Here is a 25,133-nt window from a genome sequence, read left to right on the forward strand (position 1 = left end):
CTGAGTAGTAATAATGATAATGATATTGCACAGTCATTATATAATAATAATAATAATAATAATAATAATAATAATAATAATAATAATAATAGTGATAATAATAATAATAACTATTATTATTGTTTATAAATAAATAATAAACTTCTTAGAATTATGTTTGTTTTATTGTTGGGTCAGGGGTTAGCAACATATATATATATATATATATATTATGAATTTCCATGAATATACATATAGTGCATATAGTGCATTTACATATATATATATATATATATATATATATTATGAATTTCCATGAATATATATATATTGCATTTACATATATATATAATAATAATAATAATAATAATAATAATAATAATAATAATAACTATTATTATTGTTTATAAATAAATAATAAACTTCTTAGAATTATGTTTGTTTTATTGTTGGGTCAGGGGTTAGCAACATATATATATATATGTATATATATATACATATATATATATATTATGAATTTCCATGAATATACATATAGTGCATATAGTGCATTTACATATATATATATATATATATATATATATATATTATGAATTTCCATGAATATACATATAGTGCATATAGTGCATTTACATATATATATATATATGTAATAGAATAATACAAAATAATAATAATAAGAAATATTAATATCCGTATTTAAATGGACTTTCATAGTAAGGTGCTTACATGTTGTTTTTAATACTGTGGGTCTTAGTGCGCATGTGTGAGCCAGCAGCTACTACTCACCATGCACATGCAGAGACATCCCATAACGTGAGTGGCTCAGCACACCGGAGGACGAGCTGGTTGTTCTGCAGCTCTCTGTCTACCTTTATTTATATCCATGCACCACGTCGCGTCTGATAGCGACTCGGTAGTTTAGCTGCAGCGTCTTTAGTCCACCAGGTGTCGGGACCTGAAGCGAGCGATGTCGGAGACGGACTGGGAGGCAACAACAACAACAACAACAACAGGGCGCGCTGCTGCTGTCCCGTTAGCATCGCAGCGACCTGCGGTCCATGTTGTTTAACCCGAGCTCACCCGTCCACGCCTCCTGTCTAGTCCAGTCCGGTCCAGACTCGTCCCGTGGCCGTCACCGTGATGGCCGAGGAGGACCCCCAGCAGCAGCAGCAGCAGCAGCAGCAGGCGGACCGCGGGGCGAGCAGCCTGCAGCCCGGTGTCGGCCTGCTCACCGGGCTGCAGGGTGCCGAGGCCAGCGCTCTGCAGCTCCGGATCAAGAACTCCATCTGGTGAGGAGCTGTTCACTCACTGCTGGGAGCACTGTGAGGCTAGAAGGGGAAATACTTAGACACATATCACATTTAAACTGAGTTGTTTCATTGCTCTTGTGTCAGAAAGTCAGTAACCAGAGGTGGAAGTAGCAGTACCACAATATAATACTTCATTACAAGTAGTCCTGCATGCCAAATGTTAAAGTTAAAGTACACTACTGTTATCAGCAAAATGTACTCATTGAACAGAAAATTGTCCCTTTGTGAGTATATTATTATATATTATATTAGTTTACTGAATTACTGATGCATTCATATGTAAGTAGCATACTGTTATAGTTGCTCAAAGTTATATATAGCTATATACTTTTGTTAAACAATGCAACAATGCATCATATTTTATAAGCTGATCATATGTTTTCTATGTCTGCAAAATAGTCAAATAAATGTTGTTGAGTAAAAAAAGTACAATATTTCCATCTGAAATAAAGTGGGGTGGAATTATAAAGTGCCAGAAAAGTGAAATACTCATGTAAGTAAAGTAAAAAGTACAGTAAAGTACTTGAGTCACATTCCATTACTGTGTTTTTGTAAAAGTAGCAGTACCACAGAGTCAAAATATTCCATTACAAGCACATTACAAGTCCTGCATACAAAATGTTAAGTTAAAGTACACTACTATTATCAGCATGAAAAGTAAACAGTACTCATTGAGCAGAAAATTGGCCCTTTTTGAGTATATTATTATATATTGTATTAGTTTACTGAATTACTGATGCATTCATATGTAAGTAGCATACTGTTATAGTTGCTCAAGGTGGAGCCAGGTTTATATAGGCTATATACTTTTGTTAATCTAAAACAATGCATCATATTTTATAAGCTGATCATATGTTTTATATGTTAAATATGAATCTGCAAAGTAGTCAAATAAATGTAGTGAAGTAAAAAAAAAAGTACAATATTTCCCTGTGAAATAAAGTGGGATGGAATTATAAAGTGGCAGAAAAGTGAAATACTTAAGTAAGTAAAGTAACAAGTATACGGTAAAGTACATGAGTCACATTCCATTACTGTGTTTTTTTAAAAAGTAGCAGTACCACAGAGTCAAAATATATCCATTACAAGCACATTACAAGTCCTGCATACAAAATGTCATCAAAAGTAAAATGACTCTTTATTATGCATGGCACAGTGGTTTCTATCAGCGTCATATTACTGCACAGAATATTATAACTAAAACTGGATTATTTTACTGATGGAGATGATTTGAACTTTTCTCATACTGTCAAATAGTGTAATCAGTAAATCTAATATTTTATTCACAGATGATATGTTTTGTATGTAAAATATGAATCTGTAAAGTATCTATAGCTGTCAGATGAATGTAATTGAGTAAGAACATTATTTTCTTCTGAAATGCAGTGATTATAAGTATTATTGGTATTAAATTAAAGTACCCAAGTAAAGTGCAAGTACCACATACGCTACTTAAGTACAGTACTAGAGTAATTGTACTTAGTGTTTGGCCTTGTTGTTAATGCTGACAGACTAAACTATAAAGATCGTCTTGGGATCAATAAGTACCCTGATGTTTTAGGGTCAGGTGTTGACACGGACAGTGGTGGAATAAACTTAAGTGCATTTACTCAGGTTCAGTTCAATATTGAGGTACTTGTACTTAACTTCTTTACTGCTACACCTCGCCAGAAAATATTGTACTTTTTACTCCTGCCTTTATTTGACAGCTACAGTCACCAGTTATTCTGCAGATTACATATAAAACATATGCTCAGTTTATGAAATATGATGATGCATTGCTATATAACTACCCAAACAGTACATGTAATAACAATAATAATAATAATAAATTGGATTTATATAGCGCCTTTCAGAAACCCAAGGACGCTTTACAAAGGGGGCACACAAAAACATACTAATAAATAACACAGAGGAGAAACTATAGCTAAGTAATTAAAAGAGTGATGTGTAGGAAGAGTCCGCTGTAGTAGTTTAAATGAGCTTCACCTTGAGCAGCTACAACATTAAAATGCTGCATACACTTTATAATATATCTGACTGCTTGCATAGTTCTGTGTGTTTTTAGGAACATTTTGACTGCAGGACTTTTACTTGTAATAGAGTATTGCTGCTTTTATTTAAGTAAACCAGTTCACCTCTTCCTCTTCCTCCACCTCACACCCGCCTCCTCATGTCTTGCTTGTTTACTGATTGATTGAAGGCGTCGCCGCAGTAGTAGCACATTTATACTCTCTGTATTTCCGTCATCAAAACACTACCGGCTCCTGTATGTCGCTCCTGCAGCAGTGCTTGAATAGACGTGACTTGATGTAGCTGTGCTTAACCCTTGCTACGCAAATATAATGGTATGTTTATCGCCAACATCTGTTTTTGAAAACTGCTCGCACATAGCAGACACGGCCATGACATTATCCACATTATTTTCATACCAGTTTATTTAAAAGAGCTCACTGAACTCCGATGTCTTTGCCTGGTTTTAGGCTACAAATAACTATTTCCAAAAGATAAACCAGACAGAATCACATGACTATAAGAGACCGCGAAGTATGAAATCACCACTTTGAAATAAGCAGGACTGACACCTTTGGCTACTCGCGTCACAAAGACAAAACCACTGAATTAAAGCCTCATTACAGCTCCTTACAATACAGCAGTTGTTGTTTGTATTCTCATACATCTGTTGGCTATGTTGTATTAAGGAGTTGTATAATGAATGATGTGTTAGGGTTAAGCTACGTCATATTGGAAAAATACCTATTTTTTTAACCAAAGATAGTGTTTATTGTCTGTTATTTAAGGCTGGTTTCTGACTGAAAATACCCTTTTACTTCTGAATGTGAATGAACTCAAGTACTATCATTTAAATGTCAGACAGCCATAAAATGCCCAAAGGCTGAACTACCAGAAAGCACGACGGTTCAGAGGTGAAACGTCTGTAGGAAAACTTCGACAGAAACACGTCTAATATAATGGGATATTGAATATTTGTCCTTCTCCCTAAATCTTTAAACTTTAAGAGGATTAGAGCATAAATATTGACGTCCAGTTGAGCAGCTGAGTGGTTCATGGTAGCGTGAGACCGTCTTAGTCTGGGTCAGCAAGTTTATTTTGCAGCTATACCTTCACTGTGTCTTCATATGGAGTGATAGTCTATAGTGAAGTGCTACTGTTCCTGCTCCAACCAGAGACTGAATTACACCTGGATATTATTTACACACAGTGTGATTTGAAGGATCTGTTATTGTGTCAGTTCTTCTAGCAATTCAATGCCTCAGGTGTCATTTGGCGTGCCTGCAGTGCCAAATCTTCCTAACAAAGAGCTCAATGACGGCCTTTCAGCACCATCTGGGAAATCCGTGGCTCCCTAGTAACAGTGAATTAAAGTGAACTTTTCTTGTCGTGGCTTAAATCATCTCCCGGTGTCGCCGAGTAAGAGTCTTTAAATGTGACCTGCCGTCAGTCAACAACAACCCTGACCTGTCTGCAGATTAAGAATTGGACCTGTAGAAGTTATATTCACCTATCTGGTTTGACTCTGAGCAATGTTTCATTGGCTTAAAGTCAATCGATTAAAATAGTTAATCGTGATTAATCGCAAATTAATCACACATTTTTTATCTGTTCAAATGTACCCTAAAGGGAGATTTTGTCAAGTATTTAATACTCTTATCAACATGGGAGTGGACAAATATGCTTATATGCTAATATGCTTACTGCAATTGTATGTATATGTTTATTATTGGAAATCAATCAACAACACAAAACAATGACAAATATTGTCTAGAAACCCTCACAGGTACTGCATTTACTGAAAAAATATGCTCAAATCATAACATGACAAACTGCAGCCCAACAGGCAACAACAGCTGTCAGTGTGTCAGTGTGCTGACTTGACTATGACTTGCCCTAAACTGCATGTGATTATCATAAAGTGGGCATGTCTGTAAAGGGGAGACTCGTGGGTACCCATAGAACCCATTTCATTCACATATCTTGAGGTCAGAGGTCAAGGGACCCCTTTGAAAATGGCCATCCCAGTTTTCCTCGACAAAATTTAGCGTAAGTTTGGAGCGTTACTTAGCCTCCTTCACGACAAGCTTTTTGGCACCAATGGATTTATTTGTTTTTTCAAGTTTCATATGATGCCAGTATCTTCACTCTAGCTTTAAAACTGAGCCGCTACAACCTAATAATCGCAAGTTGTGTTAAAGAAATTAGTGCCGTTAAAATGAATTTGTGTTAACGCTTTATTATCATGTTAACTGTGTCAGCCTTAGTTTAAATCACAATCATGCTCATTTTCAGGTGCATACTTTTATTGGGTTTCTACTAGAACATGTTTACATGCTTTAATGTTCAAAAAACTCTGTTGTGATTGGTCAACCGAACCAAACTCTTCGGACTCCGCTCCAGCTCCGCTCTAACTAGCTTTGTTTGAGGGCGTGCTAAACTAGCCACTAGGCAGGTATTATGCAAATGTGTTACTTGGTGACATCACCACGTTACAGAAGAAAAGGCGGGACTTCAAGCGAGGCGTTTCAGGCAGTTCAGGAGCAGTGGACTTTGTAACTTTGCAGACCTTATACATGCACCAAAAAACTATATAACACACTAAAGGAAAGCACAAAAGAATAATAGATCCTCTTTAAATATGTCTTCTAATGCTTGCTTTTGCATAAATGAGTGCTCTTACATAGTGGCCGTAGTTTATTCTGTGCTGTCAAAATAGTGATTAGCGTAAGTTAATTTGCTCTGTTGCCTGACCAGTATGTACACAATGGATTTGATTGGCTTCCTTTTATTGTAGAATATACAATAGGCATGGATAATATCAGGAATTGTAATAAAACATTTGCTTTTCTTAAAATATGATTTAACGCAATGGCAAAAAAAAAACAAATAAATGGTGAAAGTCCATATATTTATCAAATTCTTCCTTCAAAAATAAATTGAAATGAGGTGAAACAGACGTATGGTAGATTTCCTCAGTGACTACATGTGAATAACTGTGTTCTTCTGTCAGAGACAATGTGGCTGTCTCTCTCTGTGTCTCTCTCTCTGTCTCTCTCTGTCTCTCTCTCTTTTTACATATGACAACATGTGTTGGTGGTGGTGGGATACATGACCTGTGAGATGCTGAAGGGAGGGTCGTCTCATACCAAACATTCCTCTGCTTTATAAATAAATACACTTTAGACACAAGCGCTCATGTTACACCAGCTTCATACTAATTTATACTTTGTCTCTGTTTTGCAGCAAATCTGTTCAATCAAAAGTGGAAAACATCCTGGTGAGTATCCCTGACGAGTTTTTAACCTACAAATTACAATTTTAACGAACCTTTTTATTTAACCGTTAAAATATTTTAATTATTTATTTGTGGGTCTTGCATGTAGAGCTAAACACTATTGTTTCCCGATGGGTTTATTTCCTTTACGGCATCATTTAAGAAAAAAAAAATCTGCAAAGCTGTCCGCACAATAAAAAATGTTGGACAGAAGATATTATAACATAATACTGTTCGTTGGGTCTAACTAGTAATTGGTGAGAACATTTAAAACATGTGTTGAGAGGGCTGCTAAAAAAAAAGGCCATGGAATAGGTCAAATGAAAAACTACATGTGTAACGTTTTATCCTCTTTGAAGCGAATTTCATTTTGGCCTGAAGGTGGCGCTGGTGCCAGAAACAGGAAAGGTCAAGCCCAGGGAAGAATGACCGAGCTCACAGTGTTGCAGACACGTGGCACAATAAATGTCCCATTCAATATCAGTGAGTGGAAAAATAAACCTGAGTGGTTTATCTGTCTCTTGGGGCAGATCTTGAGCGCACACCAAAGATTGATTGACACATTTTGGACCAATCGTCTGGGAGAAATTTTGAATAAACAGTGCGTAAACACTGTGTCTGGATCACGGTAATCCAGACGGCGCTCACATTCATGTCGGACAAAGCGCCTCTGTAGATTTGTGTATGCTTTCAAAAAGTCAAAAATATTTACAGAAAGTAACTCAGAAATAGTCTATGAGACCTAAAGACATTTTACTGATGAGTAATCAGGTTTTTTATTACCTGTACTTTGTGGACGTATACCTCTCCCCTCTCCCTGTCGTCCTGGCGGAAGTCCCTCCCGCTCTTTTCTGAACGTCCATAGGCGCACATTGGAAACTCGCGTTGATTTCTCCTAAACGACTGACTCTACAAACTGGAGGTTGGTCGGAGTTGAAAGAGGAGGAGACAAGGATGACACAGATATAAACTGGCCATAACTTGGAAGTATTTATTTATAGAATTTGCGTGTGTCCGTAATATCGTAATGTGTGGAATACGGTGAGTCTACGTTAGCTTAATCTGACGATTATTTTCTTGATTAATTGATTAATCCTTTACTCAATAAAACATAAAAAAGTGGCGAAAACACCCATCACCACTCCTCAGAGCCCAACGTGATGTCCTTTAGTTGCATGTTGTATCCAACCAACTCTTCAAAACCCCAAAATATTTTACTTATTATCATGTATGAGAAAAACAAGCAACTAATCCTCACATTTGAGAAGCTGGAACCAGCAAATATTGAAAAATGACTGAAACGATTAATCAATAACCAAAATAGTTGCCAATTAATTTTCTTTTGATCGATTAATCAATTACTCAACTAATCATTACAGCTCTACTGGGCTCGTTCTTGTGTACACGTTGAAGGACACCAGATCCACCAGGAATCCTCTGGAGACCATGAATATCTATAACTGAATATCTATAACTGAATATCTATAGCTGCATATCTATAACTGAATATCTGTAACTAAATATCTATAACTGCATATCTGGCCAATCGTTGTTGTAAATCTGTCTCAAGCAGCCCCGCAGTTTGTAGGGCATAAAATACAGTGTATTTAGTGTAATTCATGAATTATGGTTTGATGTTGATCGGTTATACATACATTGTGACTAAGTCTGCACTGACTCTTCTTTAGTGGTATTGTTTGATGCTCTATTGTAGATTTCATAACCTGCTATATAGAGAAGAAGTCAAGTACCACTAAGAGACAGCTAATGCCGTACTTATCTATACGCTGAGGTGGTTTCTAGTTTTGTACGTGCCAGCACAGTATAATAGCACAATATAATAGTTGTATATATAGTAGTAATATAGTATAGTATAATATTTGTTTTTAGAAACTAATGTGGAGCTCCCCAGAGAGTGTGACAGTCAGTATTAAAGCCTCATGGGAGCTGTAGCCTGTTGAATAATAGAGAAATAATTGTTATTTCTTCTTAACTAAAGTTATGATAAATTAATGTTTTATTATTTTATCATTTAATTTAGCAGAATATCCCAGTAACAATTTTTAATAAAAGAAACTAGGGATGCACCGATTGCAAAATTCTGGACGGATACCGATGTTTAAAATAAAAATATGGCCGATACCTGATACTGATACCAATGTTTTGTTGTTGTTTATTTTGTTCTCATTTATTCCCCCTGTGGTGCCATGGAAACAAAGACATCTTCATTATAAAAAATAACTGATCTGTCTTCACTCTTAAAATCATTCAGTCCTTCATTCATATCTTGAATGGATACAAATTGAATCTTACAAATTTATGAAACAAGCTTTAAAATATCCTTCTTTCACATGAAAAATAACTGTTTTAAAAGCCCCTTTAGCCTGTATACAACTACCTACTCCATGAGAGGAATTTATTTTTATTTTTCACAAATATTTTTTACTTACATTGTCCAACAAAAACATTTCGTGAAACATAAATTAAATGTAATTAAATTAGCAGCTAACAACACAACATTTAGCCAGCACAAAAGTAATGCTACACAGCAATTAACATTGCCCACTACCATCGGTGAATGTCATCTTATTTCCCGAATTCGAAAATCGGCCTAAAAGAAACCGTCTATGCAAAAGCGAGGCGTAGCCAAGGCTAGTAGAAGTTGGCCTGGACTTTGGTTGTTCTTGTGTAATGGTCTATATATAATGTGTGATGTCATGTAGTTAATGCAGACTGGTTCATCTACCCTCATCCCTGTCATGCCATTCAAAAAAAGAAAGATAAAAATCTCTTTTAACCTTGTGACCCTGTGGTGCCTCATGTCTTCCTCCTGATCTCTCCTTGCCTTAGATGACAAACCCACAGCATCTTGTGTCAGGAATTATCTACTTCATAGTGTGCAAAGCTGCACAAAATAAACAGTGCAAATTAACTACCAACTCCTAAAATGTACACTGCATATGTGTTTGCATGCTGGTAACTAGGGATGTGACGGTGAGGACATTTTCCCACCGGTTAATAAACTTGTGACAACACTGGTGTTACCGATTACACTGGACATTTTACAAGAAAAGATGACGCTCAATATGTGCAGAGCACTTACTTTTATCTTTAACGTTGGATGGCTGTGTGTCTTGCTTCTCTGGTCGAGCTTTCGCTGCGAGGCTGCAGGTTTCCACCCGACGCTTCTCCGCCACGCGCACCGGCTGTGACCACTCAGTCCTCCACACAGCGATTACCTCATAAACGTTATGGTTCCCTTATAGCATTGGGTTTAAATCTGAAATATTGCCAAATAGGCGCTTTTGCTTTTCGCTTCGACACCAAATCCTCCGCCATCGTCTTGTCTGTCAACTCTCTCTCGTCCCGTATGTGTGTGAAATCTGACACCTGCTACTCTGAGCTGAGACTCCGTACGGAGCAGATGCATTCACTTTCAGATTGTAGCATCCGTCATCCGACTATGTATTGATAATACGGCGATGATACTCTAAAATGAACTAAATGGGTTTTATTTCTGTAAAAAAAAAGCGAAGCGGCGGTGGGTACGTGATGTAATCGGTGTATGCCCAACCACCGTGTAACACCGGTAACACTGACTACCGTGGCAAGCCTACTGGTAACATCTTTGTTTCAAGTTAAAGGGGGGAAAGGAGTTCACTGTGTAGAGCTGATGACACAGTAACATACAGACAGTCCAAGTCAGCAGAACAGGAAGTGAGTCACACTAAAAAGACCACACGATGTCCTCTGAATGATACACAACAAGGTTTTTGCAGGATTGCATCTGAAATGCAGCTCACAGTTGAAACAAATTGCCCACCGTTAGTGTCTTGATTAAAAAGGGCAGTGCTTATTATTTATGAGGATTATGTGTATTTATTTACCTTTATTTCTCGTGGCTGCTCAGTGTCTGTTACCTTCAGTCATGGGAGAGCTGTGGTTCCCAAACAACTAAGAAGTTAATCAGTAAAGATGGAGGAGCCAATTGAAAAGGTGAATGAGTGTGTTGGCAGTGTGTGGATGTGTGTCTGTGCGCTCACCATGCAGCAAGCTGTCTGGGGTGAAGGGTTAAAGGGTTAACAGCAGAGGATTCAAGTTCACCTCACAAACTGTCTCTGTGTGTCTGTCTGCAGCCAGGAGGCTGTACATGCGTGCACATGCTTGTGTCTCAGCTGTATGAATGCAGCATGTTTATGCTTCGTATCTCTACACTGCTAGGTTTAAAGAGTAAAACTTGCTCCTCACTCCTCGCCTCACTTCTTCACTGTGGGGGTGGTGTGTTTATGATATGCAGTGTTAGTTAGTCTGATGGACAAAAAGCTAAATTTTGGACTCATCAGAGGCAATTTCTAGCTGACTTCAGTCTCCCACGTCCCTTCTGGCCAACTATAGCTGAGATGACGTGAGGTTTTTCTTAAGAGTGCTTTTTGCCTCTCTCCCATAAAACACGACTGGTGAAGCACCCGTCCAGCATCATCTCTCCAGTCTCATCCTGTGAAGCTTTTAAGTCCTTCAGAGGTCTCTTGGTGGCCTCCCTCGCTTGTCTCCTTCGTGCTCGCTCAGTTTTTGAGCTTTTAGAGCTGAGTTTGAGCTGTGCCATACTCTTTCCGTTTCTTATTGATTGATTTAAAAGAGTACTCCGCTGATTTCGCATTGCACTCATATAACATTGTTGAGGATGAACAGGTTGTTGTTGTTTTTAAAGTATCAAAATCGATGCATCGACGTTGTGTTTTTGAATACATGCATTCTTCTTTTTTGTCAAAACCTGGTGCCTACATTACCCACAATGCAACACATTCTAGACACAACCAGAATCAGGTGTGTTATGCAAGTGTGTTTTGGTGGTCAAAGGTCAAGGTCACTATGACCTCACAAAACATGTTTTGGTAACACTTCATTTTACAGGTCTACAAATTTCATGGTATTTAGGTGATAATTAGCAAGTAAACTATTTCTTTGGAATTACTGCCAAATTACCCCAATATTTACCTCAAAAATTACTTTATCATAAACATGATTTAATAATTGTATTCCGCAATTTCCCAATAGCTGATAATTTATTAAATACATTTAATAATATAATAATACATTTAATTTATTAGCTAATAACTTCTTGAAATTTCTTAAAAAGCTCCCTGAATCATCATATTAGCTACCAGGTTACATTTGTGTAGACAATAAGTCACACAATGGTGAGATTTGTGCCTAATAGAAGTGTCTTCTATTAGTTTTGGTTTTCCACCTCTGATGAATGTTTATAATAAAGTCATTTTCTATATATTTTGAGGTAAATATTGGGGTAATTTGGCAGTAATTCCAAAGAAATTGCAAATAGTTTACTTGCTAATTATCACCTAATTACCATGAGATTTGTGGACCTGTAAAATTAAGTGTTACCCATGTTTTTGGCCGTAACTCAAGAAGTCATATGCTGATTACGACAATTTCAGACACATGGAACATCTAACAGGATAAAATGATGAAGTGATGACATTTAGGACAGACATGGATGAAAACTGCAACTTGACTTGTTGGCGGAGGCAAACAACCGTGAGACGATAATTCTAGTTGTTTTTCAAACTTCTAGTCTAATAATAATAATAATAATAATAGAGTTCGGCTTTGATTGAATAAGGGGGTGATTTCCTCTTAGTCGATTAGTCAACTAATCGGTCGTTTTTGTCTTTGTCGACTAAGATTTCTTTAGTCGATTAGTTGTTTTATGCTTTATTTCACGTTGAATGCCTTATTATTATTATTATTATGTCTGGTAAACACGAGATTTAAAGTGGTGCTTTTGTGTGATTCTTTGTGGAGAAACTCAATTTTACAGATCTGTCGATTAAATCAACTAATCGATTAGTCGACAATATCATACAAGTGTTAGTCGACTAATAATGTCTTTGGTCGATGACAGCCCTAGATTAAAAGTTTAATCCAGTGGAGCACCTTGTTGCTTCAAATGTAAGTTCATTGTGTTGGACAAGCCTGTGTATGTTTGTTACTACTGTTACATTTTCACTGGGAATAGGCTATAATCATAGTTTACTCTTTTACTGTAACAAAGGCAGGTTCACTGTTGAGCTGTGTCACTGAAAACAAATCATTCAACAAAACTCAGCTAAATGCTAACGTCAGCATGCTACCATGTTCACAGTGACAACGTTAACGTGCAGGCGTTTAGCAGGTGTAAAGTTTCATCATGTGCACCATCTTATTTGGGTGTGTTGGCATGCTAACATTTGCTAATTAGCACTGAACAACACAAAGTACAGCTGAGGAAACGTCAGGGGATCACCACAGTTATTGCTGTTCATGTTGAGGTTATGATGATCGTGTGAAACAGATTTCATAGCAATTCATCCAATAGTTGAGACTTTTTAACTAAAATGTGAACCTGCTGGTGGCGCGAGAGGAAAAGTCAGAGAATCACCAAAATCAGTCAGATTCATCTTCTGGGGACCAAGTCTCTTGCCCATCCGTCAAATTATGGTGGAGATATTTCAGTCTGGACCAAAGTGATGGACCGTCCGACCATCTGCTCTGCAGGTCTAACAGGACTACCTCTACTTTTAATTAGGGCTCCAAGTAACGATTATTGTCATTGTCAATTAATCTGTCGATAATTTTCTCGATTAATAGATTAGTTGTTTGGTTTATAAAATGTCACAAAATGGTGAAAAATGCCGATCAGTGTTTCCCAAAGCCCAAGATGACGTCCTCAAATGTCTTGTTTTATCCACAACTCAGAGATATTCAGTTTACTGTCATAGAGGAGTAAAGAAACCAGAAAATATTCACATTTAAGAAGCTGGAATCAGAGAATTTAGACTTTTGTTTTCTTAAAAAATGATTCAATCTGATAAATCAATTATCAAAATAGTTGGCGAATAATTTGATAGTTGAGAACTAATCGATTAATCGTTGCAGCTCTACTTTTAAATCCAAGGCAGTAAGCTGCTTTGTGCTGTTGAATAGGAAGGCCAAATATTAAAGCTATTTTTTTTTTTGTCCCCTTTTTATTTCTACAGCAAGATGTGGAGAAGTTCTCAGACATTGAAAAACTCTACCTCTACCTGAAGTTGCCTTCTGGTCCAAACAACAGCATTGATAAAAGGTAAGAACACACCTGCTTTCTCACAGTGTTTATAGAAATATGAACATTTGAGGAATTATTTATGAGACAGAAAACAATTAATCATATACATTTCTGTTTAACTTTATCATGTGAATGATATGTAAGGACTGGCTTGCTGTACATTATCCTGCTTTTTACAAGCGGGGAATATGGAATATTAGTTATATTATATTAATATAATTAATATGAATTATATTATTATTATAAGGAATATGCATTTGATTTGTGTATTTTTTTGTATTTTATTTGGAAGTTATGATTTTGTAGACTTTTTTTTTTTATATATATATATATATATTAATATTATTTTGCATACGAGTTATTTAATTTGTTGACCAAAATGTGACAATATTCATGTAAAAACATCAATAACAGACCGTAAAACGCCGTAATTGACCAATCAGAATCGAGAAACAAAGCCGTGTAATAAAGAATGGTAAAATAATCATGACACACACACACACACACACACACACACAGACACACACACGCACATACACACACACACACACACACACACACACACACACACACACACACACACACAGGGCTTGGGTGAGGATGATTTCTCAGGACTCACTGAGGTTACAGTGACTTGAATGAGCCATGTGCTGTTCTTTAGCTTTGTCATTGTATCTGTTGTCCCTTATACGTATCTTTAGTCCTTTTTCTGTTTGTAACATATACTATTTTTAATTGCCCATGTCTGTTCTTGTCATTTTATCATTTTTGTAACATTGTAATGACGTGCTATCTTGGCCAGGTCTCTGTTGAAAAAGAGATTTTAATCTCAAGAGACTTCCTGGTTAAATAAAGGTTAAATAAAAAAAAAGATAATAATAAAAAAACATTATAAATCATACAATGATCCACATCTTTCCTCAGTGACCAGAGCGCCCTGTCATCAAGCCGCACACAGCAGATGCACGCGTTCAACTGGATCCGCCATCACTTAGAGGAATACCCAGAGACGTCTCTGCCCAAACAGGAGGTCTATGACGAATACAAGTAGGTGCAAACAGACAGAGTGGAGTCAAAAGCAGAGACTTTACTGTTACTTTCTTCTTAAACACATACAAATATATAAATCAGATATTTTGACTTATCTATAGACTTCACTATGTATTTGAATATGTATCATTGGTGTTCACCTCTTGAATAGATAACAGCTACTAATGTTCTTTCTCCTCTAAATTACTGGCGGCTGAAGCGACAGTATAAATAGACGCAGCCGGCATGGGAATCACAGAGAGCAGCATGTGTTGGTAATATTAGAATGGAAAGTCTGAGACAGCCATTGAAATGCTCTGACAGTGTTATGTAACTGTCTTTTTAACTCGACTAGATCAGAAATACTGTGCCCTCCAGAAATATTGGCGCCTTTAGGACAGACAGGTGAAAAGGCTTTAAAGAGACGTTATGTGCTTCACTTCAACACATTTAAAAACATTCTGTTTTCTACAAAGAAACAATCACATGTAGCTCTATTTTTTTCAAACGAAACTGCAACGTATACTGAAGTTAGCTTTTGGGATAAGATCCATGAAAGAGACATTTGAAGATGACCCCCTTTATGTTAGATGGGAACGATGTAGAATCCACCACTGTACAAGAATCAGTCAGATAGACGTCACTTAGAGTTTAGTTTTCATTTTACATATTATACCGGTCGTAAACCTGCATTAATGATGATGATTTGTTTGGCCACTTGGGCACAGCCCAACAAGTTGTAAACACAGCCTTGACATTATCCTCTTGTAAAGGTCATATAGCAAATGTTTTAGCAAACACTTTCCATCCAGACGTCGTGGAGCAACATGAGCATTTATTTGCTGTCGTGTTTCTGGTCACTAGGGCTGTCCTCGACCAAAGAAATTCTTAATCGACTAACACTCATGTGATTTTGTTGACTAATATATTCATTGATTTAATCAACAGATCTGTAAAACTGAGTTTCTCCACAAAGAATCACACAAAAGCACCACTTTAAATCTGGTGTTTACCAGACATGTGCTCAGAAGTTTCTTAGAAAGAAGTCATTCAACATGAAAAAAATATAAAAAAAATCCTGGTCGACTAAGACCAAAACGACCGATTAGTCAACTAACCGACTAAGAGGGGGGCAGCCCTAACGGTCACCTGATTAATATAATTATTCACTCTCCTATTAGTGCTGTTTTTGGTCTCCACCAGCTCCTTAGAAAAATGTCTGACTCTTTTAGCTGCTAAATGCTCCACTATGTTCACCAGCTAGTCTCTAACTTTGCTGTTTGGTGCAGAGCAGGTAGCGTGCAGTGGGTGGGCAGAGGGGGAACTGCAGGGTCAGGTGGTAATTGTTTGATCGACATTATACAAGTCATTTTATCCATAGTTGAAATAAAAATCTTTATTAGAGCAGCTTTAATAGAGCGCTGCTGGTTTGACATTTTTTTTTAGGCCAACCCAGAAGTTAGCATCGCCCTGGTTCCCTCGACAAATAGCCGAGGGGATTTTTCCACTGGGTTTTGGATTATTACAGGAAATAAGCTCTGTGGTAAACATATCCACGTTTTGTTCAGCAAGATAATCTTCACAAATGAACACCACCTCTTGTGATTTTTAAAGCGTAAATGCAATCACCAGAAGTAAAAAGCTAACATCAGGCTATAAACGAACTACACCACGGTCGCATGAATTCACGTCACCACCGATGAGCTAAAGGCGAGGCGGATTATTGTTGACGTGATTTTGATTCAAGATTCAAGGCAAATATTGTGCATGTTGTCCAATCAGTGTTGATGGTAAATGTAGTCAATTGAACCAATACATTCCTCAGTGCGTGCTATACTGACACAGAGTTTGCAGCTGCTAAAGCAGTTGTTCTTCTGCATCCAGCGGCGTCGTTTGATGTGACGTAGTTGGAGGCAAAGAAGAACTACAGGCTATTTCGGCTTGGATTTCTAGTCTCCACCTCTGGATAACCGTGGGGCGCGCATGTGCTCCTGATGCCACTCAAAAACAGTTGTTCTCCTCGCTTGTATTGCAAACTAGCTACATTTGGCATCCCAAAATATTGTTTTGGACGAGAATACATTTTACAGTGTTTTGTCTGACTCGGATATTCAGCTGTATTTATTCGAGCATTAGTCGTGCAAGAGGATATGGCCAGCGGGGACCCTGCGCGTTAGAAGCTTGCACACAATGCATCCTGGTACATGTAGGCTCTGTCTGCACAGCTCCACGAGCAGGAGAACTTTCTCAGTCAAGACAGCACGCTCTGAGGAATTTATTGCTTCAATGGACTACATTTAACATCAACCTGATTGGACATCCACCTAAAAGATGGTAAATTTTCCCTTTAATTACATTTATTCTGTCTGTCCTGTCTTTCAGGAGCTTCTGTGACAATCTGAACTACCACCCTCTGAGTGCCGCAGACTTTGGAAAAATGATGAAGAATGTCTTCCCGAACATGAAGGCGCGTCGACTTGGCATGAGAGGAAAATCAAAATATCCTTTGCTGGAATGGATTGTAACAGTCTGGCCTCTGTCTCTGGTCACGGACCATCTGCTGTTGCAGTTCATAAGCTCTCTAAATATAGATGTGAAATGAAATAAAGTCCCCCTCTGCCTCGGAAGCAGAAGCAGAATACGCGCCCCCTCGGGGGAGTCACCGTGATCTTGACCTTCATGACGCAGAGATCAGAAGTCATTCATTTTATGGGTTATGATACGGAAAAACTTTAGCCTGTTTATGGGACTAATATTAGAAAACTGCTAGTGTCTAAATAACCAAGGACTTGTTTTCATTTATACTTTATTTCCACTATACGCACTAATTATAATAAACTGTAAAAGAACTGGTCCAATATCAACATATTAAACACATTTCAAATGAAAGTAGTTTTACTGCAGCAAAGTGGTTAAAGGTGCTCAATGCGATATTCAGAGCATTAATATAGCAGAAAAACAACTATTTACTATGTAAAGATATAGAGGAGCATGTCTACCTGAGCAGAGAATGAAGTCTCTCCTTCTGTGTGTGTTGTAATCTGAGTTTCTCTGTGCTTTGTTTACATAGCCGGGCCGGCAGCACCTGCTTTTTATTGCATGTTGGTGCATGTGAGCGTGGCCCACTGGCTCGCTCAAAGGCGCCGCTCTGTGCTACTCTCATACAGCTCGCCGTGGCTATGTTGAGAGCTGCTGAGAAGCAATAAAAATGCTTCCAGTCCTGTATTTATCACTTTTAAACACTTGAATATTCAATTTCAAGTTCAATTTTTATTATTCTAATTTTCAGATTTCCATTGTTCTGTCCAGCCGGCCCTAGATAAAAAATTATAATAATAATTTCTAAAATCTTAATTATACATTGATCAGACAAATGAACATTTAATTCAATTTTCCAATTTTGAAATATTGATTTTTTTTTTTTACATGGAATATTGAACTGATAAGCGTTACATCCATTATTATGGTATGTTGGCAGCATATGTTTATTTTCTGGAATCACATGTTTTTGATCTTAACACCAGCTCACATATTGCTATAGTGGACTGAGGAAGAGGCCCTTTGTTCACATGCCATCTTTACCCACTCTGGATCTCCATAAAACAGGGGATGGGGTAAGCACATTTACATCTTCCTTATTAACACTTCAGAATAATCTTAAATATCTATCTTTAATCTCTAATATAAATAAAACCATGTGCCTTTTGTACGTAGTTCCAGTGTGATGTCTTGGAGTCAGCGGGCCAGCTGAGCAGCATAAAGGAGGACGTGCGGTTTGCAGCCTGTGATCTGGTGTGTGAGTGGGCCCAAAAGGTGTTGAAACGCCAGTTTGATGTCGTGGAAGACTTGGCTCGCTTCCTCATCGACAGCCATTACATCAGCAACAAGTCTCTGGCAGCGCTCACCATTATGACCGGCACAGCAACAGGTCAGACACTCTCAGTCGGTTTCGTGCCACCTCTGTAAAAACAGTCCAACAGTGGCATCTGGAGGCAGCTGCCTGTTACTGCTCTTTAACTCCAGGCTGCTTGTTTGTTTCATGAGGACAGCTGTATTTTTCAAGTATCTGAAACCTTTACAACTTTATTAGAGATCTCTGGTCAAACACAATAATAATCTTTTAAAACCTACACTTACTGTATGTCACAGATTTTTACAAACAAAATGCTTTTGCACCTAACTCAGACTATTTGACTGAATATACATACATGAATGTTCCTATTTGATTTTGTAGCTGGTTGTATTATTGCAATTATTAGTTCTCATGTGTTTGCGCTTGTTTGGTGCGCTTTTTGCCTTCATTTTGTTTATCTTGTATGTAATAATATGAATCAGTTATTGATATTAACAAGTGTTTGTTGTTATTAACTTGGTTGTGTTGTATTAGGATCAGCTGGGCTTTTAATCTAAAACCCCCAAATTTGAATCTATTTTGTATTTTATTTTACTTTTGGACTTTGCATTCATTATTGTATTAATGTTTCATTTGAAAAAAAATTATGTGTAGACTCCTGGAAGTTTAGAAACTGGGGACCCAATAAAATATACAATAAGTTAAAGGTAGGGTCGGTGATCTTGAGAAACTAGCAAGAGGACACTAGATTTTTAAAAATGATTTAACCGAAAGACCCAGCCCAGCGTTGTCAACTCTTTTCCAATGAAAGTAGTTTGCAGCACTCGCTCCAAAAGTCCCTAAATCTAGATAGAAAGTCGCCAAGTCAGCAACACTGACGTCCGTCCCTTCAGAACTGTCTAATGAAGTGCAATGATCAAACCTTTTGTCTTATATATAACGATGATGAGGTTATTAGTTTTTACTAATAACAGTAGCATGCTGCATATCTGAATCCTCCTGTTTCCTTTCTTTAGATGTCAAGCCTCCACAGACGGTCTCAGCGTTCGTCCCCACCGCCGAGGCTCACTCCTTCCAGCCTCATGCGACGACGCTGTCCTCGCCGTCTGTCGATGCAAAGCAGCAGCTCCAGAGGAAGATCCAGAGGAAGCAACAGGAACAGAAGCTGCAATCTCCTTTACCTGGAGAGGGACAAACCAAGAGGACAGATGACAGTGTGCCTTGTGCCAGCCCAACGCCTCCGTCACCTCAGACAACCATCGGCATCGTGGTCGCTGCGGTCCCGAGCCCCATCACGGTGAGAAAGCAGCGCTCTCAATAGAGATTACACTGTTGTGTGTAATTTTGTCCCATCTATTGTATTCACCTTAGAGAAAATAAAAAATGTAGATTCACTGAAATTATGAAATCCATCCATCATCTGCAACCGCTTATCCCGTTAGGGGTCGCGGAGGGGCTGGAGCCAATCCCAGCTGACATTGGGCGAAGGCGGGGTACACCCTGGACAGGTCGCCAGCCTATCGCAGGGCTGACACATAGAGACAGACAACCATTCCAGCTCACATTCACACCTATGGGACATTTAGAGTCAACAATGATTCATAAGCCTGAATACTAAATAGGTTTCAATTTCACATTTTTATTTATGGCAACAAAACTGTGTAACAGGAAACAGTACTCTCTTTGGTGGTAATGAGAGTTGAGTTATAAGAACTCACAATATTTTCGATGCAAACCTTGTGATTATTAGGGATGTAAATCACCAGTTTCATCACAATACAAAACGATATTGATTGTTTGGGCAACGATTCGATATTTTCGACAAAGTCTGTCACAATACGATTTTGATTCAATTCAATTCCGAGGCCTGCGATCGATATGAGATGATATCATATGACCATTTAACACAATCAGTTACATTTATATCAACTCAAAAAGCAACTGAAATATGATTGACAATTTTATCACTGGGCTGTCTAGCAAGGAGGTGTGCTTGGACAGAAATGGTGACACAGACGTGCCATGGGAATTTCAAAATAAAGGCGTATCTTAAAGATGATGATATGTATTGACATTTTCACTATTGCATCGATGATATTGGATCATTGATCATTGAATCGATATATTGATCCAGATTGGTGTATAGTTACCCCCCTTCTTCTCTCTCTCTGCAGGTGCAGAGAAGCAGGCAGCTGATGTCCCCCAGTCCAATGGGAACAGTAGAGAGCAAAATGCTGCCTATTAACTTCCAAATGGTGACCCAGCCAGTTCAGGCACTGAGGCAGAGCCCCAAAGCCCCGCAAAATATTCTAGCCAGTCCCGCGGGAGAACGCACTGCTCGGCAGCGCTATGCACAAATCCTGCCCAAACCTGCGGCCACGACTGCCATCACTCTGCGCTCGCCCTCCACCATGATCATCAGCCACAGCCCTGTTAAGACTATGATGACTACATGTCATGTCAGTCCTGTCAGTTTGGTGAAGATGACAGCCATATCGCTCTCACCCAGCAGCAGCAGTACCACTACTACCTTCACAAACGCCACTCTGCGGCCGGCATCTGCAGGCGTTAGTAGTTCTACAGAAGACATGGGCTCCAATCAAAGCATGAGGAGTACCTCTGCAGTCACCATTCTGGCCCCGGTGGCCAGGCCCGGGCAGACTGCTAACAGTCACACCATCGATGTTGAAATGGAAGTTGAAGATATACATAAAAACAGCCAAATGCAAAATCCTGGCGCTCTATTTTTCACTCAAGAAGCGATGGCAAACAGGGCTGGAGGGGCTTTCCATAGGGCTGCCAGCGTGCCCATACCTCAGTCTAAAGGCTTCCTGGCTCTGGAGGATATATCCAGCACTAATATCAACATGAAGTCCTCCTCAAGCACTGACACTGTGTCAGCAGTCGAAAGCAGCAATAACGGCGCTAATAATACAAGCACTTTGCACTTAACTCGGAATACCAGCGCTGTTTCTTTACTCAACACCAGCACGCCACCTTCATTTGGGGAAAGCAACAGTGTAACATCAGCAAGGGAAGGTTTCTTGTCCAGGAAACGTTCAGGCCTCAGTCCAGACCTTTCTCCAATCAAAAGGGTTTTCATGCCCCAGCAGCCAGTAGAGGGCGGTGTTGGTGTTGGATATGGGATTAGAAACACGGTCAGTAACATCACCAGGCCAGGAGCTCCGACTAGACCTGAAAGTGCACCAGCTACCAGGGAGGTAGAGACGAAAATGAACTTTGCCCCATCCGCTCAAGCCCATGAGCTCTGCACTTCCTCCTTCAGAGCCAGCGGCTTCTACTCTGTTGCCAAAACACAGAGCTCAATGCAGAGGAAAAACACCTCTACTGTTATGGAAACTAGCACCTCGGTCAGTCACGCATTAATACAGCAACAGCAGGGCCACACGATGGTGCACGGCATACCTAATAACCCCTGCCTCCGAACACACTCGGGTGCGAGTGATGGAGCTCAACAACATACCTACACTCAGCACAACCCTGCTACTGAACCCTTAAACTTCCTGAATCAAGCCTCATCGTCGAGCCAGCTCCCTATGCAGACGGATATGGACTACTTTCCCTTCGATGACGATGTGACTCAGGACAGCATTGTGGAGGAGCTGGTGCAGATGGAGGAGCAGATGAAACTTAACGAGCTGCAGGAGTTTGGAAACTGTGTCGCGCTGCAAGGCCAACAGGCTGTGATGCCGGACAACGTAATGCCCACCAATCAGACCATGACTTCTTTCTACAGACGCAGCAATCCCATCCAAACTCCAACGCCAACACCGACACCCACACCCACACCAACACCCACACCCACGTCGGAAATGATGGGAGGACCCCTAAGCTTCACTGGAGAGAGCCCTTTCTCCCGCATCGCCTCCACAACCCCGGTGGACAGCGCACTGGGGAGCAGTCGCCACACCCCGGTTGGTACTCCACAGTCCAACTGCAGCAGCACTGTGCCTCCCAGTCCAGTGGAGTGCAGGAACCCGTTTGCATTTACACCCATCAACTCCAGCATCACTGGTTTCCTTGACGGCAGCACCATCTCCAGCAGCCCGGTCAAGCCCATGCAGAGGCCGACGGCCACCCACCCAGACAAGGCCAGGCTGGAGTGGATGAATAACAGCTACAACAACAGCAGCGGGAGCTTAAACAAGTCAGACAGTGAAATGGGAATCCTCCCCAGCTATCAGGGCCTGATAGGTGACCATTTTCAAAAACCTCACGCCTTCGCCGTCCCTCATGCCCGGCACCACGACAGCCATTTTGGCCGCTTGACCCCCATCTCGCCCGTGCAGCAGCAAATGGCTAACATGGCCAAGCAGGAGGGCTTCGCTGTGCCTGCCCCTCTGGACAACAAAGCCACCAACACCACCGCTTTTCGATGTCGCAGCGTAAGCCCCGCCGTGCATCAGAGGAACTTGAGTGGAAACACGGGAAACCTTCCCCATATCGCTCGTTCAGTACTGTCTCCCTTTAACTCTCCCGTGACACCCGAGATGTTGAACATCTTCGCAAACAGCCAGTCAAATCTGGGGGTGAGCAGCATGGCTCAGAGGAGCCACTCTGTGCCTCTCAACGTCATGATGCAAACCGAGGTGCGGCCCACACCGGGCCAGCAATGCAACAGCAAAAACATCACCAATGTCCTTCTGAGCAAGCTGGATGGGGATCATGACGACACAGTTCGGGGTCTGGGCATCAATAACTTACCCTCCAGCTACACTGCACGCATGAACCTCACCCAGATCCTGGAATCCGACCCCAGTTTCTCCTGCAGTGACAACCACCTCAGCCTGATGAACTCCGACTCCACCAGCACATGCAAGCTGCAGAGGCCAAATTACCTCATCGAAAATGCTATTAACGAACAAATGATCCTCTCAGCAGGAGACAGCCGGGGACAATCAGCGTCTAGAGAGCAGCATCGCCAACAGGCCCAGTCTATGTTGTTATCGTTGAGCTCACAGCAGCATCAAGAAGAGCTACAGCGGCAGCTGGATTTCAGCAGCACTGTGAAAGACCTCCTGACGGACAACAGCCTCACTGCTGGCAGTCAGCTCATGGACCAGGTGTCAGAGCTGACGACAGGCGCGGCAGATTTCCCTTGTGAAATCAGAATGACATCGGAGCTCTCCAGTAGCATCAATGACCTTAATGCATTGGACACTGACCTTCTGTTTGACCCCAACCACCAGCAGCAAGCGCAATATCAAAACGCTGCTGCTGCAGAGGAGGAGTTGGTGAATGACGCGCTGTTTCAGCAAATCACCAGCGAGACGGCGCATTCAAGTGGACTTGACTGGCTCGAAAGCAAAGATCATCCAACTGTTGGGTTGATGGGTTGAGAAAAGAGCTGTTTTTTTTTTTTTTTCTTGTCATGTTGAACATGTTAACCTGTGGTTGCTGTTTGTTTTATTTATTTTCAGGCATTTACACTTTATAATGCAACACTGGACACATTGAGGTTCGTCCAGTTTAAGTGCCAGGCTGAACTGCAACGATGCTGCAACACTCTGATTAAAATGCTGGTCATTTCCCTTTAATCAGAGGACATCGCCTCACGTGGTTTGATCAAGAGCATTTCCAACAAGTAAACAAAGGTTGCTGAACAAAAAAAAAAAAGTCAGTGAAGAAATCATAACAGAGCCACGGATTCCTCAGTGTGAAGTCATGTGGAAATTAATGAAACAAGATTATTATTAATAAGCCTTTTACAAAAATATACTACATGTTTTAACTACAGGCATTATCTAGCTAAAGCATAAGGTACAAAATAAGTAAATATTATATTTAGTGCTGAACTAAAAATATGTCATAATTGAAACATTTGTGTGCGATGCAGATTCACTGAAAAAAACTGGAAGTATCACAAGTTATCACTGCTGGAGCTTTATGTGTTTAGATATCAACAAGACATGTTTAAAAGTATGAAACACTGAGTTTATTGAATTCAGTGAAACAAACCAAATTTATCCATATAAATCCATTTAATATATTCTTAAGCTCTGCTGGAGTTGGCATGGAGCATATGATAGGATGATAGGATGCGGATTCATTTAAAATAATAAATATATTAGCTAATTATATAATCATAAATGCTGATGGTTCAATTTGATGTAATACATGAAGAGTAGCACTTTAAGTGTACCCGAACCATAAAAGCAAGTGATAAATGGTTGATTCATCTTGTTTTCATATCCACATTTTCAAGCTTTGAGGTGTTATTTGTTTTATAAAAGGCCTTCCTGACAATCATCGCAGACTTTGTGCCTCGATTTAAAGTCAACCTCTCATCTCTTCATCATCACCAGAATCAAACGTCTGTACAATAATATAGAACTCAGACAACTTGATGATATCGCTAATAGAATTGGGCCTCTTTTGCACTTTGTTTTATTTTTCAAGTCACATTTTACAAAAGTTTGAAAAAAGTAATTGTCTTGTACAATCATAAAGTTGTAGAAACTCTAATGAAGCCCTTTAATTTACATGCATGACATTTCTTTAACTGTTAAATCCAGAGATATATTAAGAAAACAAGCAGCGAAA

At 39.6% G+C, this 25,133-nt stretch overlaps 1 protein-coding gene across 1 annotated transcript; it reads left to right on the top strand.

The window, feature by feature from the left end:
• Positions 1 to 807: 807 nt before the first annotated feature.
• Positions 808 to 24,313, top strand: LOC119479126 (DNA-binding protein RFX7-like). The gene is made up of 9 exons (XM_037754383.1): positions 808 to 1,271; positions 6,552 to 6,585; positions 13,620 to 13,705; positions 14,612 to 14,734; positions 17,099 to 17,215; positions 18,246 to 18,330; positions 18,431 to 18,644; positions 19,586 to 19,866; positions 20,744 to 24,313. The coding sequence occupies exons 1-9, from the start codon at positions 1,123 to 1,125 to the stop codon at positions 23,927 to 23,929; spliced, it is 4,275 nt and encodes a 1,424-aa protein (XP_037610311.1). The 5' UTR covers positions 808 to 1,122; the 3' UTR covers positions 23,930 to 24,313.
• Positions 24,314 to 25,133: the final 820 nt, after the last annotated feature.

Source organism: Sebastes umbrosus, chromosome 2 (assembly GCF_015220745.1).
Source record: "Sebastes umbrosus isolate fSebUmb1 chromosome 2, fSebUmb1.pri, whole genome shotgun sequence".
In the NCBI taxonomy this organism is placed as follows: Eukaryota; Metazoa; Chordata; class Actinopteri; order Perciformes; family Sebastidae; genus Sebastes; species Sebastes umbrosus.

Bases quoted from the DNA above. Each gene is read 5' to 3' on its own strand.
- LOC119479126 (XM_037754383.1), top strand. From the start codon at position 1,123: ATGGCCGAGGAGGACCCCCAGCAGCAGCAGCAGCAGCAGCAGCAGGCG. The intron at 6,586-13,619 runs GTGAGTATCCCT...TTATTTCTACAG, and splicing joins CAAAAGTGGAAAACATCCTG to CAAGATGTGGAGAAGTTCTC. The intron at 17,216-18,245 runs ATATCCTTTGCT...ACACCAGCTCAC, and splicing joins GGCATGAGAGGAAAATCAAA to ATATTGCTATAGTGGACTGA.